Consider the following 15,547-nt stretch of genomic DNA (forward strand, 5'->3'; position numbering starts at 1 on the left):
TTTCAGCACCACGACGGAATTCCTGCTTGATTTGATGTTTCAGAAGTTTCAGCTCATAGGGATCATCCATTGGGTCTTCATCTGCTTTTACATAGGAATGCAGTCTAGAAGAAGTCTGTAAAGGTGCCAGAAAATCTGTAACTTCTTGAGTTCTGCGTGCCTCTGTTGTTTGAAGGAGGCGGTCAGTTTTTGTCAGATCCTTATCATGAAGGCTAAATGCAGTGCTCAGGGCTGCTGTACCCTTAGTAAGTTCACCAATATCATCAATTAAGAGATAATTCCGTGGTGTGTGATGTTCTATATCTGCATAGAAAGAATCTGCTGATATGCTTGAAATTGGACTGCCTGCTATGCTGTTTCTTTCCTCTAAACCTATTCTTAAGTCTAAACTATTATACTTACTACCAAGGTGGGAAACCGCATAAGTATTCTCAGTGGAAACCGGTGCTATCATCAGGGGTTGGTTTCGAATGACCTCATAATTAGAGGTTATTTTAGGTTCCAAATACAATGTAGATTGCCGTGGCTTTTGCTGTATCACCATCATCTGGGATGGGAGTTGATATGAAGGCTGTGGAGTCGGTGGAGGCTGTGTTTGTGGTGTGAAGGACATTGTCGCCACAGTTTGGAAGGTGGGTTGGGTCTGATATGGGGAAACCTGCTGATGGTATAAAGGCTGCTGTTGGTAAGGAGACTGTTGGGTATACTGAGTTGGTGCTTGTGTAGGAAGAGCAGGAGAGGTGAACTGATACTGGGTGTAAGGACTTGTTGGTGGAACTAACTGAGATTCTGGCTGTGTTTGGGGGGGCATAAATTGGTTGAATTCAGTTTGGGGTGCAGTTCTTGGTCTTTCCAAACCATGCTGACTTTCTATTCGGGTTGGCCTAGTGCTACTTACTTCACTATCAGACATATAATCACGGTCCTCAGCTACTCCCTGGAGGTAGGCTCTCTCTCTCTTTTCTCTTTCCTTTAAAAGCGCTTCTTTTCTTCTGTTGATTCCCATTTCCAAGTACCGTAACTTTGCGTCAATCTCTTTTTCTTCCTCATCCAATTCAGCTTGCTTCTTCCTGAGCTTTGCTGATTCCCTTTCCACAAGGTCAAGTTCTCTATCTATATCCTGGAGGATTTTGGCTCTTGCCATTGTATTAGTTCTGCAGATTCTTCTTCGCGAAACGGAACCCATGGTGCTATATGCTGATGGGGTCCCTGAGGAAGTTTCTTCAGGAGGTGGATTTGGTAATGTCCTCTTTACTTTCTTCTGGGTGCCGGAAGCTGTCATGGTCTGAGAACCTTTGGTCTACAATTGAAAAGAAATGGGGAATTGATCAGAAAACTGAAGAAAAAATTCATAACTGGCATTTAATAAAAAATTTCCTTTCATTTATTTGACAACTATGGCTACAATTATAAAATTCTTCATTCTTTATCTGGTTTCCTCATTCTTCTTCATTTATCTTAATTTTCATTAAATGTAACTGATTGAAGCATAATACTCCTTTTTATATCTTTGAGTGTAGATATGTACCATTATATTATCTACAAGATAAAAATGTTACCATGTGAAGTTTATGTAGGTTTCATTTTTAAAAGGTGATATTTGTAATAACATTTAAATTGAAGCCATATGTATGTATTTGTCTGAAAAATTCAAGATGTTAAATATGTTTGTTAGCCGTTCTAAAATAAACTATATTTGAGTGAAAATGCAAGTTTTTTCACTCAAAATACGTGTGAATTTGAAATGGTGAAAATAAATTTAGAATGCTGCATTTACTTTGAGCTCTCCTAGTAATAAGATCCTGCTAAATGAATAGTTCAAAACATTGAAAACATGTGATAAGAAATTCCTTTATGAGAAATAAGTATAATATTAGCATCTCATATTTATTTGCCAATCTAGGATTTCAAAATGCTTTTTAATAATGTCATTTAATCTTCAGGACAACCCTCAGAGGAAGACAATATAGTAGTTATTATCCCCATTTTATAGATGAAGCATGTCTTGGAGATGGTAAATGATTTACCCAAGACCATATAATCACTAAGTGGAAGCAAACCTAGTAAGGAGCAGCTAGGTGGCACAATGGATAGAGCAGTGGGCTTGGAATCAGGAAAACTAATCTGCCTAAGTTCAAATCTTGCCTCAGATACTTGCTAGCTGTGTGACTGAGAATAAGTCACTCAACCCTGTTTTGCTTCTAGTTTCCTCATCTATAAAATGAGCTAGAGAAAGAAAAGGAAAACCACTCCAGCAACTTTGCCAAGAAAACCCCAAATGTGATCATGAAAATTTAGAGATGACTGAACAATAGTTGTCAGAGCCTGAGGTCTGAGTCCCTAACCAGTGCTCTGCCACCTTGTTTTCCCATCTGATAAATAAATGGTCAGCTCTAATGTTTATGAAGTTTTGCTTGGGAAGATATAAATATCCTAGTGGTTTTTATATTTGTACAGTGCTGCCACTATAAGAAACTCGAGTTGCCATATGTAAAACTTTTAATTAGGAATATTTTAAAATAGCAATATCAATTATTACTGAAATAAGGAAAGGAAGAGGAAGACTAAACAATAAGGAAGAGAGTGAAGGGAGCTGGAAGAATAACTAATTATAAACTGCAATATATGGTGATGAATTCATATGTGAAACAAATGACCCTTAGACTAAATTCTACTTTCCAAAATTACTTAAGCCAACATTCAATAACAGTGACTCAGCTATACATACTTGCAATTGAAAGAGTGAAGAGATATGTCACCTGTAATTGTTAAAGTATTATAAACAAGAGAGAGTGCTCAGTCTATGGCAATGAGGAATTTTCTAATGAAAGGAAAATCAGGAAAGGCCAAATCATAAAAATGGCTGTACAAGCTGGAAATATATTTACAGATCTATTAAGACAAATTCATAAATAATACACCTGAAATAATCCATACATTACTTAAGGGTTAAAGACATATTTGTGACATATCCCTTACTTGTTTCCCTCTCTTTCTCTAATAAACCAACTGACTGAACACTCACTATATGCAATGGGATCACACTAGGCCTCATAAGGGACATAATGATAAAAGAACATAGTCTCTGCCCTTTAGAGCCATTTGTAATCAAGTAATTATTATGGAGGATTAAGTGAGAGATGTTACTTACAAGCGCACCTAACACAGTTCCTATGGCTATTAGTCTGATAGAATATCAGATGTCAACAAGCATTTACTAAGCACCTACCATATGCCAGGTACTGTACTAAACACTGGGGATGCAAAGAATGGTTAAAAACAAAAACAGTCCCTGCCTTTAAGGAGTTCATAATCTAATTAGTGTTGCACAATATTAATATGTAACCATCCCCTTCCCCAAACACAGACACATATATACACTCACAACAGAAATAAATGCTAATCATAGTGAAGTTGTTTGTGAGTATTTGTATTTAAGAAATGGATCATGCTGATCCAAACAATTGGAGAGCAATTTGGAACTATGCCCAAAGGGCCATAAAAATGTGCATCCCCTTAGACCCAGCAAGAGTACCTCTAGGGTTGTATCCCAAAGAGATCATACAAATGGGAAAAGGACCCATATGTACACAAATATTTATAGTAGTTCTTTTTGTGGTGGCAAAGAATTGGAAATTAAGGAGATGCCCATCAATTGAGGAATGTATATGAATGTAATGGAATACTATTGTGCTATAAGAAATGATGAGTAGAAGTACTTCAGAAAAACCTGTAACGACTTGTGTTGAGTGAAGTAGGCAAAACCAGGAGAACACTGTACCCAGTAACAACCACATTATGTGATGACTAACTTTAATAGACTTAGCTCTTCTCAGCAATGCAAAGATCTAAGACATTTCCAAAAGACTCATGATGGAAAATGCTATCCACATCCAGAGAAAGAACTATGGAATCTGAATGCAGATTGAAGCATACTATTTTCTTCTGTTTCATTTTGTTTCTTCTTTCTTGTGGTTCATCCAATTGGTTCTAATTCTTCTTTACAACATGACCAATATGAAAATATGTTTAATAAGAATGTATATGTAGAGCCTATATCAGATTGCATGCCATCTTGGGGGGGGGAGTGGGAAGGGAGAGAATATTTAAAACTCAAAAGATAATGGAAGTGAATGTTGAAAACTAAAAGGAAATAAATTAATAAAAAAAGAAATAGATTATGAGTCATTTGAGGATTCTGGATTTTAATTGCCATTTAGAAGAATAGCATTGAACAGTGGGAGGAAGAAACCTATTCCAAAGAAATGGAGTACTATATTTAAAGAGAAGGGAAAATCAAATATAATCCATAGAAAAACCCTTGAAAATGGTATCATATTATAACTCTCAATTTTTCCTTTTTCTTGTTTCAGAGTAAAGAAAGATTACTCAAATCCTCAAAGACTGGTCAACTTAAGCTCAGTAACTTGGGAAACTGCTAACAGAAGTCATCAGACAATAAACTACAATGATCATAGAGATGGACAGTGAAAGGCAGACAGTAGAAATCAATGTGGTTTTGTAAATAGAAAATCATGACAGCCCAATTTAATTTCCTGCAATGATAATGCAAAAGGCCATGCAGATAAGGAGAAAGTAATAGATGTAATCTAGCTGGCCTTTAGCAAGCCTTTTTATTCTGCCCTGTGTGACATTCCCATCAACAAGTTAAGAAGATATGGTCTCAGTCACATAAATGTTAAGTGGTTGGGGAATTCCCTAAGGGATTTCATTAAAAAAAAAAAAAAGAACAGATTGTTATTCATGGTTCAGCATCAATGTGGAAAGTCATATGGACTGGAGATCCTCAGGGATAAGTCATTTCTTTGAATTAATTTAATATCTCTTGTATTTATTTGAATGATAGACTTATGTGTTCTCATTAACATTTAGTGAAAACATTATTTTGAGGCAATATAATCAATGACATAGGGAAATTAAAAACAAACAATCTTCCCTTAGAGAGCTTATAAGCCATGTGCAGAGATAACCCAAACAAACACATGAAATTCATTTAACACTTACTAGTAGAAACAGTTGTAGGAAGGGCACCTGACTAGATGTCCTAAGATCTGGGTTCTAACACTGTCTAAAAGCTGTAACCTTCACCTTACTTGAAGAAATTATGTAATTTGCCTTGGTTGTGAGCTACACTGAAGGACCTCAGAGGCCATGCAGTCATACTAGTCCAAGAAGAATCCTTATTAACATAAACTTGACATACAAAATAAACCAGTAATCCAAATTTTGCTTAAAGACTTCTAATGGAGAATCCATTGTCTCCTGAAACTGCTGATTGCATTTTTTTGGGTAGCTTTAACTGTTAGGAAACTTCTCTTCATATCTAGATGTATCTTTATTTATATTACATATATATATATAATATTATATTTTATATATATTTATATTTTATAAATTTATGTTTATATAAATTTATATAACATTACATAAGAAATTTATATCTTATATTTATATCTTCTCCTTGGGTCTAAATATAACAAACAGAATAATTATTCCACATTATAACCCTTCAAATATTTGCAGATATCTGTTATTCCCTATACAAAGTTTATCTTCAAGTAGCATGATTTTGATGCTCAACCTAGTAGCCTTACTTTGGATATTCTACTTCTTATCAATGTTATTCTAAAAAAGTGGTGCCTAAAACTTAACACATTATTCCATATGTGGTCTGACTAGGGGAGAATACAGAGGGACTATCACCTTCATCTTTCTGGGATGTATGCCTTTATTAATGCTGGATTCTTTATGATCTCATCAATCTATTGATTTATATTGATTGGGCAGATCCCTAAAATATTCAACTCTTTTTGAAGATGAACTGCTATCTTATCATGCCTGCTCCATCTTTGTCTTATGAATGTAACCCATGTTACAATTCTAGGTTAGTGTAGACCAGGATGAACTAGGGACACTATTTTTGACCCATGCTTCCACCCAGATTTTCCTCTGTAAATATAAGAATTTGACTTACATTTATATAAAGAAAAAAATGCCTTGAGCTCTCACAGAAATACTCTAAGGCTTTATCCATTAATGACTGGAACAATAACTAATACTTATTTGACACTTGTAAAATTTGCACATACTTTTTTTTTCCATTTGATTCTCAGACGTATCCTTACACAGTGTCACACGATTAGTAAGTATCTGAGCTAGATTTGAACTCTGATCTTCATGCCTCTAATCTTAGTTATTTAGCCACTATATCACCTAGCTGAATACATAAAAGATTCAAGTCTCAGCCCATAATAGTCAAGCCATCTCCTATTCCCAATCTGGTGGGCTTTAATTCCCCCAAAGTTCTACATAATCATCCTAATTTATAGTACTATCCCTGATTTAAAGTTCTAGCGTAGGGAGTAAAACACTCTAGGGTGTTAAAGGGTCAAATAATCCTCCTTTTTGATTAGTCTTACCTCCCATCATGAACCTATACGTCCTCCAGAATGTTGTCACCATGAGGATGAGCCCATAAGGGGAAAGCAATAGGGTTATAATGATTTCACCCCTTTACTATGACCTGTACCCCCTCTATTCTTCATAGTACCAGGGATGGTTAAGGTCTCGGTTTGTTTCTCTAATTCATAGCTCTGTTCCTCACAGCTCCTTAGCTGCAGATCCCATTTATTCAAGTAATTTTTCCATCATTTTACCACTACTGCTTAGTTCACATTACTGTATTCTCTTGGGTTGAGCCAGGTTTAGCTATCCTTGGGTTTAAATAGTACCCTAAGGCTCATGGTTGCATAGTGTATGTGGCTCTTTGCTGCACACAGCTCCCTGAAGGGAACCTGTGGCTATGTATGCTTTCTTCCAGTGAACAGAGTCTCTGTGTGTCTAATCTCCCAGCTCAGTATATCTGTTTTTGTCTTTACTGTGCATTTTAAATGCAAATTCAAAGGGTAAGGCCTGTGTTTATGAAATGGTCATGAATCAATCAACCATCCTCAATGGGATACTAATGGAGGAAGTACGTAAAGGCAAGGAAAGGTTATCCTGAAGGTTAACTTTGCAACCCAATTTTGGATATCTTTTTGAATGTCTAAGATATTTTAATAGTTTCTGGTGCTTCATTCAATGCACTAGTTAAATTTTCCTTCATTCCAAAGGCTTCTAAAACTTTTAGAGCAATTTATAAAATCCTTTGAATGGTATCCTTACTAAACAGGTGTAATTTGGGGAGATTTATTGATAGAGAAAATGTACAATTGTTTATGTTTGTATGAATGTATGTATGTATGTACATGTATTGAGGAACTAGTGGATTGTCATCATAGATCCTTTCTTTTAGCCTCTTCTAATCTGTACTATAGCTAGTACTCATTGTGCTATGTGTGTATATGTATGGAGTTCGAAAAGTCTTACCCTATTAAAGTGTTAACCTATTAAAGCCTATGTAGCTTTAACAACACATTATGTGTGTTTATGCTTATACTCATATACAATACATGCATATACATATATATATATATATATAGTATCTCTTTATACATAGAGCTGAATATACTAGTATAAGTGGGTTATACTTGCTCTCAAAAATGATCTATTTTTCCAAAAGACACTGGCAAACTAGAGTAAAATGGAAGGCTCCTACTGAAAAAATCACTAAAATATCTGGCAAAAAAGTAAAAAATGACCAGCAAAAATAAGGAGACAGAAGAAAGAGGGAAACTATTTTGTACATGAAGGGTCAGACATTGCCATTTCCTTAACTAGTCAAAAATCATGAGGTTGAATTAAGGTTTAGGACTGAAGATGCAAAGCACAGCAAAGGATTATCATCACTAGGAGCATGACCTTGCTTTACTGATCAATAGTAGACATCTTTTATCAGTGACTAACAGTGAATCATGATCACCTTGCAAAATTAATCACCCTCTAGCACTGAATGTCTATAGAACTAGTAAAAGGAAGAAACAGAAGCCTCAATGTAAAGGTAATTAGTGGTTACAAAACCAGAATCTTAAAGTGTTTATGCAAAGTCAAGTGATAGAGATATGGCCTAAATTTCAACTCAATTAAAAATACATGAATGACACTCAGTATTTCAGCAGTGACATTACTAAACTTCAAGCTTTCCCTTCATTGGCCTCTTGTCCATAGTTTTCTTTCCTGCAATCAGTTGGCTCTGAGCTGGGCAGTCAAGCAGAAAACTAGTTTCTTCCTCACTATAGATGCCAGACTGAGAAACTCATCGCTTTCTCCTCCAGAAGGCCCCTAAGAGACAGTCTTTTTTATAACCACAAAAACTTCTGTCAAGTATTCAAAATTGATTACTGAAGAATTTTTAAAGTTTACTTTTCTTCATTTAGTTATGTGTTCATAATGAATCAAATCTGATAGTTATATTTTCAATGAGAAGGGATGGAATAGGGCCAAACACTGTATCTCTATAAGCTATTTTAATCTTATCTTACTGAAGTGATTAAAATCTGAGAATTACAGCCACTCTTGATTGGCACTTTCTTTGCCTCCGATATTATGCATATATAAATAAGATTCCTTGAGAAAACCTACCCAGCCCCTGTAAAATACTTGGGACTTCTGATGAATATTACATCTAAAATACATCAGTCCAGATAATTTTCCCTATAAAGGTTTATTATAAAAATAGCTTTAATCCAGAAGGATTCCATAGCTACATCTGGTTCTAATGATATGCAAAATTCTCCAAAGACAGGAGAATTTGTGTCATAACCAATATCATGGTCCTCTCTTCCTAAAACAAAAGAGAGCTTATATAATCAAACAAAAGATATAAAAGTCTCTCTATCTATTCCTCAGGATAAACTTTTAGTTCTCAGAACTTACTGGAAGATAATGGGAATACCATCCTAGGGCTATATAAGGTTGAAATGAGAAATCAATATATTCTTTGGAGCATTGTTCTCAATCTTTTTGGCCTCAGCACATCCCTCTGTACTCTCAAAAATAAGGACCTCTCAGAGTTTTGTTTATACTGATTTTATACATACATTCACACAGTGATATTTATTGTATTGGAAATGAAAATGTTTTGACCTTGTAATTCCCTAAAATTTGTTTTTTCCATCTTTTTGATAGTTATATTGTTCTATTTCTGATTTGGGGAATCAATTAGATATCTCTCTCAATTTTATTACAGCACAAAATTTGGAGAATCAATCAGAACCAAAGATGATGTTATAAAATGATGATTATAATCAGGGTCCAAAAGTAGTGATTTAAAAATTCAAAATTAAAAATTCAAAAGCTTGGGGGCAGCTAGGTGGTGCAGTGGATAGAGCTCCGGCCTTGGAGTCAGCAGGACCTAAGTTCATATCTGGCCTTAGACACTTGACACTGTGTGACCTTGGTCAAGTCACTTAACCCTAATTACCTCACCCCCCCCAAAAAAAAAGTTCAAAAGCTGAGAACTTAGGAAGCATAGTCATTTATGGTCAAAAAATGGATTCATCAAATAGAGCACTTAAAGGCAGCAGTCAAGTAATCCATTCTATTTAATAGCTACCAATGTCTCACTGTGGTAGGCAGATTAGAAAGAGTTCAGAACAAAGAATACCAGTGCGATTAAAGATCATTTAACCCAACCCCTCATTTTACAAAGTAAAGACTGAATGCTTTTGCCTTTATCCAGTTGTTTTAGCCATGTTTGACTCTTTATGCCTCCATTTAAGTTTTCTTGAGAAAGATTGCAGTGATTTGCCATTTGCTTCTCCAGCTCAATTTACAGATGAGAATAACTGAGTAAACAGGATTAAGTGACTTGCCTTGGGTCACATAGCTAAAAAGTGTCTGAGAAAGATTTGAACTCAGGAAGATTAGTTTTGCTGACTCCAGATCTGGTTCTCAATCTACTGCTTCACCTAGCAAGGGGAACTTACGGCCTTGAGTCTACATGTGGCCCTCTACGTCCTCAACTACAGCCTTTGATTGAATCCAAATGTACAGTATAATTCCACTTAATAAAGGATTTGTTCTGTAAAACTTAAGACTCTGTTAAAAGGCCACATCCAAGACCAAGAAGGCTACAGGTTTCCCATCCCTAGCCTAGCTGCTCTAAACACTGAATAAAACAATAGGGGGAAAAAAGACTGAATGTAACAACAGAAAAAAAAAAATGAGAGGAAATCAGAACTTGTACCATGAAAACATGAAAGGAAAAGGAGAGGAGAGAAGGTAGAACATGGTGAAGGTCTTTCTGCTTTGTGGGCTCCCAAACATGGAGTCATTTTAAACCTTCCCTTTGCTACTCCTCTCCAATTCAATTAGTCATTAAGTATTCTAAATTGGGCTTCTGTAATATTAAATTAGTTTCTTCTCTAGTTCCAAAGTTCTTTCCTTAGTTCAGTTCCTCAATCACTTCACATATGACCAAATCCAACACCATTCTAGATGCTCTTCCTGTTGTATTATACGCGTGATTGCCAGATCAATCTGTTTGAAATTGCTTTTCATGCCACTTTTCATTTCAAGAACTTCCAGTGGCTTCCAAATGACCTCACACACAGCCCAAATTGCTTAATACCTTTCTATAAAACTGGATATTCAAAGAAACTTTTTTTAAAATCTGCATTCTACAGGCTATAACTTTTATTTGTTTTGCTTCTCTCAGCATGTACTCTCCAACTTGAGCTAAATAAATGTGTTCACTATTCCTCTACATACCTGACTCATTCTTAATTCTTGCTTTTGTACATTCTATTCTCCACTGTACTAATCTTAACCCTCTATTATTTATGATCATTTACTTCCTTAAAAATGCAATGTTAACAATCTTTCTGATTCTTCAAATACTTATTGATTTATTTTACTAATTTCCTAACACCTTATTTGTTATTTGTACTCAATTATTTAACACTAATTTACATACCCCTTTGCAAGAGTCTCAAATCCATTTCATGTATATATCCTATATCTAAGACTAGAACATAAATATCTGGTGGGAAACCAATCTTAACGTAATGGTTTGTCTATGAATGACACTTGATAAATGTCTTGGATGAATTTTGAGGAAGTTGGATCTAATAATTCAATTCTGAGCCCTAAAAAATATTAACTTAGGGCTGTTGACTCCTCAATTTGTATTTCCTCTAGCATGCATGAAAATATTTCATTTAGGTGTGGCAGTGTTTATTTGTGTGTTTTTGCAGTGGAGAAAAGAAGGTGAGAAAAAGCAATCTCATGAAACTCAAAGTGAAGGGTATTGCTAGAGTCCTCCAATTGAAATTATCAACACATTTTAAATGCCAAATACTATAAATTCCATTAAAGTTATATAACATTGCAAATATAATGTAAAACTATCCAATCATGAGAATTGTGAAGTTTTTCATTTAAAAGGTATTTTTTGTCCTGTCATATCTAATGAAGTGTTAGTATGAGATGTTAATTAGCATCCAGATAAAACATCATTATGTAGAATTCAGTACACCAAAAGAGTATTCTACTTGCATTATCTCAAATATTATTAGTCCTGAGATTCAATGACAAAATATGTATCATGGTATATAAAACCAAATATAGGGCCTGGGAGATCATTGATTACTTGCTGGATCATCCAGCCTGAGCCCATTAATTGTGGGTGCTCCCCTCAGTTCTGTTCTAATCCTTCTTCCCTTCTTCCTCTATATGATTTAACCTGATGATCTCATCAGCTTTCATAGCTTCAATTATCATCTCCAGGTAGATGTTTTTCATATTTATTTATCCATTCCTGAACAGTTTTGTATCCCCAGATGCATTTACCATGAATATCTTAAACTCAACATATCCCAAACAGAACTGATTATCTTTCCCTTCAAATCGAAATCCCTTCTCTTCCAAAATCCTTATTATATTCCAGGACATCATAATACTTCCTGTCATCTACACTCATAACCTTAGTGTCATCCTTGACTCCTCACATTATTTCCTCCCCTTTCCACATCTAAGTCTTATCTATTCTACCTGTACCATGTCTCTTGTATAGAATCCTTTCTCTTCTCCAACACTGGCTACCACCACACCTCAGTTCCTCATTGCCTAATACCTGGATAATTAATAATAGTCTAATGATTAGTCTCCCTCATTCAAGTTTCTCCCCATTCAAATCCATCCTCCACTTAGATACCAAAGTTCTCTTGTTTAAATGATGGTCTGACTAAGTACTCAATGAACTCCAACGGCTTCCCATAACATCCAGGATAAAATATAAAATCATCTCTTTAACTTTAAAGTCCTTCATAACCTAACCCCTTCCTAACTTTCCAGTATTCTGATATCTTTTGTTGTTGTCATTCAGTCTTTTCAGTTGCATCCAACTCTTCGTGACCCCACTTGGGGTTTTCTTGGCAAAGATGCTGAAGCAGTTTACCATTTCGATATTTAGCTCATTTTACAAATGAGGAAGTGAGGCAAACACGGTCGAGTGACTTGCCCCATGGTTACACAGCTTGTAAATACTGAAGATTTGAACTGAAGATGCTGAGTCTTTCTGACTTCAGCTGAGCACCCTATCCACTTAGCTTCCCTATATTTTATTTCCTTCTAAATACTCTATGATCTAAATTCTATGGCCTTCTCATTGTTCCTTAAATATAATACTGTATCACCCACACCCAACTCTGTATTTTCACTAACTGCCCCCCTTTCCTGGAAAGTTCTCTCCTCTCATATTTACCTTGTGGCTTCCCTGGCTCACTTCAAGTCTCAGCTAAAATCTCACCTTCTACAGGACAAATTTCCTGATCTCTTTTAATTCTAGGACTTTCCCTCTGTTGATTATTTCCAGTTAATCCTGTAAATAACTCATCATCTAAACATAGTTATTTTGTTGTTAACTCTCCCATTAGAATGAGATCTCCTTGAGGACAGGAATTGTTCTTTGGTATCCCCAGAACTTAGTAGAGGCTCTAGAACATAATATGTGCTTAACTTTTGCTCGATGATTAATAACTGTCTGGTTACAAACTCATTTTCCAGATGTGGAAATGGAGGCACAAAGCAAATGAACAACTTGACCAAGGGCAGAGTTTGAGGTAAGATTATCAGACTCCAAATTCATTGACCTTTTTATTCCACCACTCTCCTCCTCACTCATCTTTAAACTATGTTAAAACCACTAAAAAGTAAAAGGCTTATCTTAATACTCAAAATCAATATCATAAAACTCTAATTTACTGTGTAAATCCCTGGGTCAGATTTTCAGAATAAGAAGTAAACTGTGTTAAATAAATATGTTTATACAAAAACTTTTAAAATGACAATGTTATACATTTTTAAAGTGTTAGATTTACTTAGAATTTAAATATCTACATCTTTTTCATTACAAAGGAATTCTTAATACAGGATATTATCTTTTTAATTTTCATGGAACACTGCATTTTTATCTGTCTTAACTGTGTTCCAAACTTTTTATTTGTTTGCTTGTTCTTTAATCTTAATAGGTATCTTTTTTTTAAATTTCCACAGGATATAATCAAAGAATCTAGTACTACATAATTTTGTAAGAAAAGATCTGCAGACAACTGCAGGAAATGTACCATTTACTATTAACCTCAGGTAATTGAAAATATTGGATTGAATTACTTCCTTTTCAATTTGTTTTCCCAGAGCTAAATCTTAAGACTTCATTGAAAATTTGTTATGTACTTTTTTTGGACACAATTTTCCCATGTGAATGTGTCAGAATATACAAACACAAGGCAGAGTCAACAGGATGTTAGGGTTGTAATCAGAAAGGTGAGATGTGAATCTGGTCTCTACCAGTTTCTGGCTATATGGCCTTTAACACTTTGAACTTCAATTTGTATTATAAAATGGTGATAATAATATCTTTAGTATGTACTTTACAGTTTTCTTATGAGGCCTAAAGGAGATATTGCATGAACAATCTTGGCAAACCTAAAAGAGCTACATAAATATTATTGCTATTAGTTAATTTGTATTTTAAGAGTTACATAAAGGTAAATTTAATATAATAATGGATTTTGTGAGCTGAAAGGATCATCCAGATCATCCATTCCCATCCCCTCATTTTCTAAGAGAGGCAACTGAACCACAGAAAGGTTAAATTTCTTTCCCCAAAGTTAAAGATGTTGAGTGTAGAGCCTGAGTTTCTTGATTACCGATTTTGCTCCAACAGCCTCCTGCACCTTTATTTTGTGAAAAATATGGAATTAGGTGCAAACTAGCAAAATATCCTTTAAGTTTCAGAATAGACATCTTAATTTACCTTTAGTAACCCACCATAGAATAGCATTATTTAGTGCTCACATGCTTCTTAGTATTGCACTGACTCATTCAACAATAGTCATCCTGTGTTTTTTCAAGGCAAACCTTTGCTAGGCACTGTGGGGAATACAATGATAAAATCAATCATAGTTTTGCCCAAGAAGAGGATGCAATCTAGTAGAACAGATATGTACACAAATAAATATATACAAAGTAGTGTGTGCTAAGTGGAATAAGATGTGCAAAGAAAATGTTATGCAAATTAAGAAGCAGAAATCAGTTCTAGTTGAAGGGAACAAAGAAAGCAAGGAAAGAGAGGGAGGTCCCTGGCAGGGTACCCTAGGGAAAAAGATAGAGATGTCGGGAGAGTGTCAGACCAGCAAAATGAACTACAAAAGTCAGTAGTATCAGACCTTAAACTATATTATGAAGTGACAGCATTGTTGAAGCACAAAATGGATAATTTTTATTACTTTAAATTAAATTTTCTTGTATAAACAAAACATAGGCAGCCAAGAATAGAAGTCATACAGAAAATTTAGGAAAAATTTTCATAGACGATCTCTCAGGATGTGATGAGTTGGAATGTTGCTGCAGTGTAGGAAATGGTGAGCTGGTTGATTTAGAAAAAGACCTGAACTTTTGAAGGAATATGCTATCTGCCTTCAAAGAAACAGATGACAAGTGGAAATAAGCATAGTATGGTTATATATATGTGTGTGTGTGTGTGTGTGTGTGTCTATGTATATATGTATATATGCATATATATGTTCGTGTATGTGTATGAGTATATACATACATATGAGTATGTATGTATATACATATACATATATATGGGTATGTTTACAGATATCTATGTGTGTATATATCTGTATCTATATATGTATGTATGTATGTATGCATCTGCACTTAATTGTAGCCTTCTTTGGGGGAGGGCGAGAGGGGAAAAGTAGAGTAAAAGGTGAACAGCAGAGAAGAAAAGAAAGCCTATAAGGAAGCAAAGAAAAGATGGGAAGCTTTAAAAACAATGTGTAGTGTTTATTATATAGTCTTTCTTGGAGTGGAAATTTATTGTTTTATATTGAATCCTCTCTTATGTTCTGCTGTGTACATGGTAATGTTATTTTTTTCTTTTCTATTTTTAAAAATAATTTTTTTTCCAAAAAAAGAAACACTTGAATATAAGTCTTTATGCTTATCCATATAAAATTTGGTTTTTCTTGTTTTTGTCCCTGGTTCTAGTCTGTTAAAATATTTAGCTCTCAGTTTTCTAGTATTACAATAAGTGAATCTGTAATAAATGCTTTCATTCAAGTTATTGGTAAGATGA

The 15,547-nt window shown here is 34.8% G+C and overlaps 1 protein-coding gene across 1 annotated transcript in view; it reads right to left on the bottom strand.

The window, feature by feature from the left end:
- LOC144455897 (protein piccolo-like) overlaps positions 1-15,547 on the bottom strand; it is a 79,759-nt gene that overhangs the window by 22,240 nt on the left and 41,972 nt on the right. The window contains exon 3 of the mRNA XM_078150014.1: positions 10-1,300. Within this exon, the coding sequence (XP_078006140.1) occupies positions 10-1,300 (1,291 nt within the window). The remainder of the gene's footprint in view (positions 1-9; positions 1,301-15,547) is intronic.

Source organism: Phascolarctos cinereus, unplaced genomic scaffold (genome assembly GCF_003287225.1).
Source record: "Phascolarctos cinereus isolate Bilbo 61053 unplaced genomic scaffold, phaCin_HiC Scaffold_1;HRSCAF=81, whole genome shotgun sequence".
NCBI lineage: Eukaryota > Metazoa > Chordata > Mammalia > Diprotodontia > Phascolarctidae > Phascolarctos > Phascolarctos cinereus.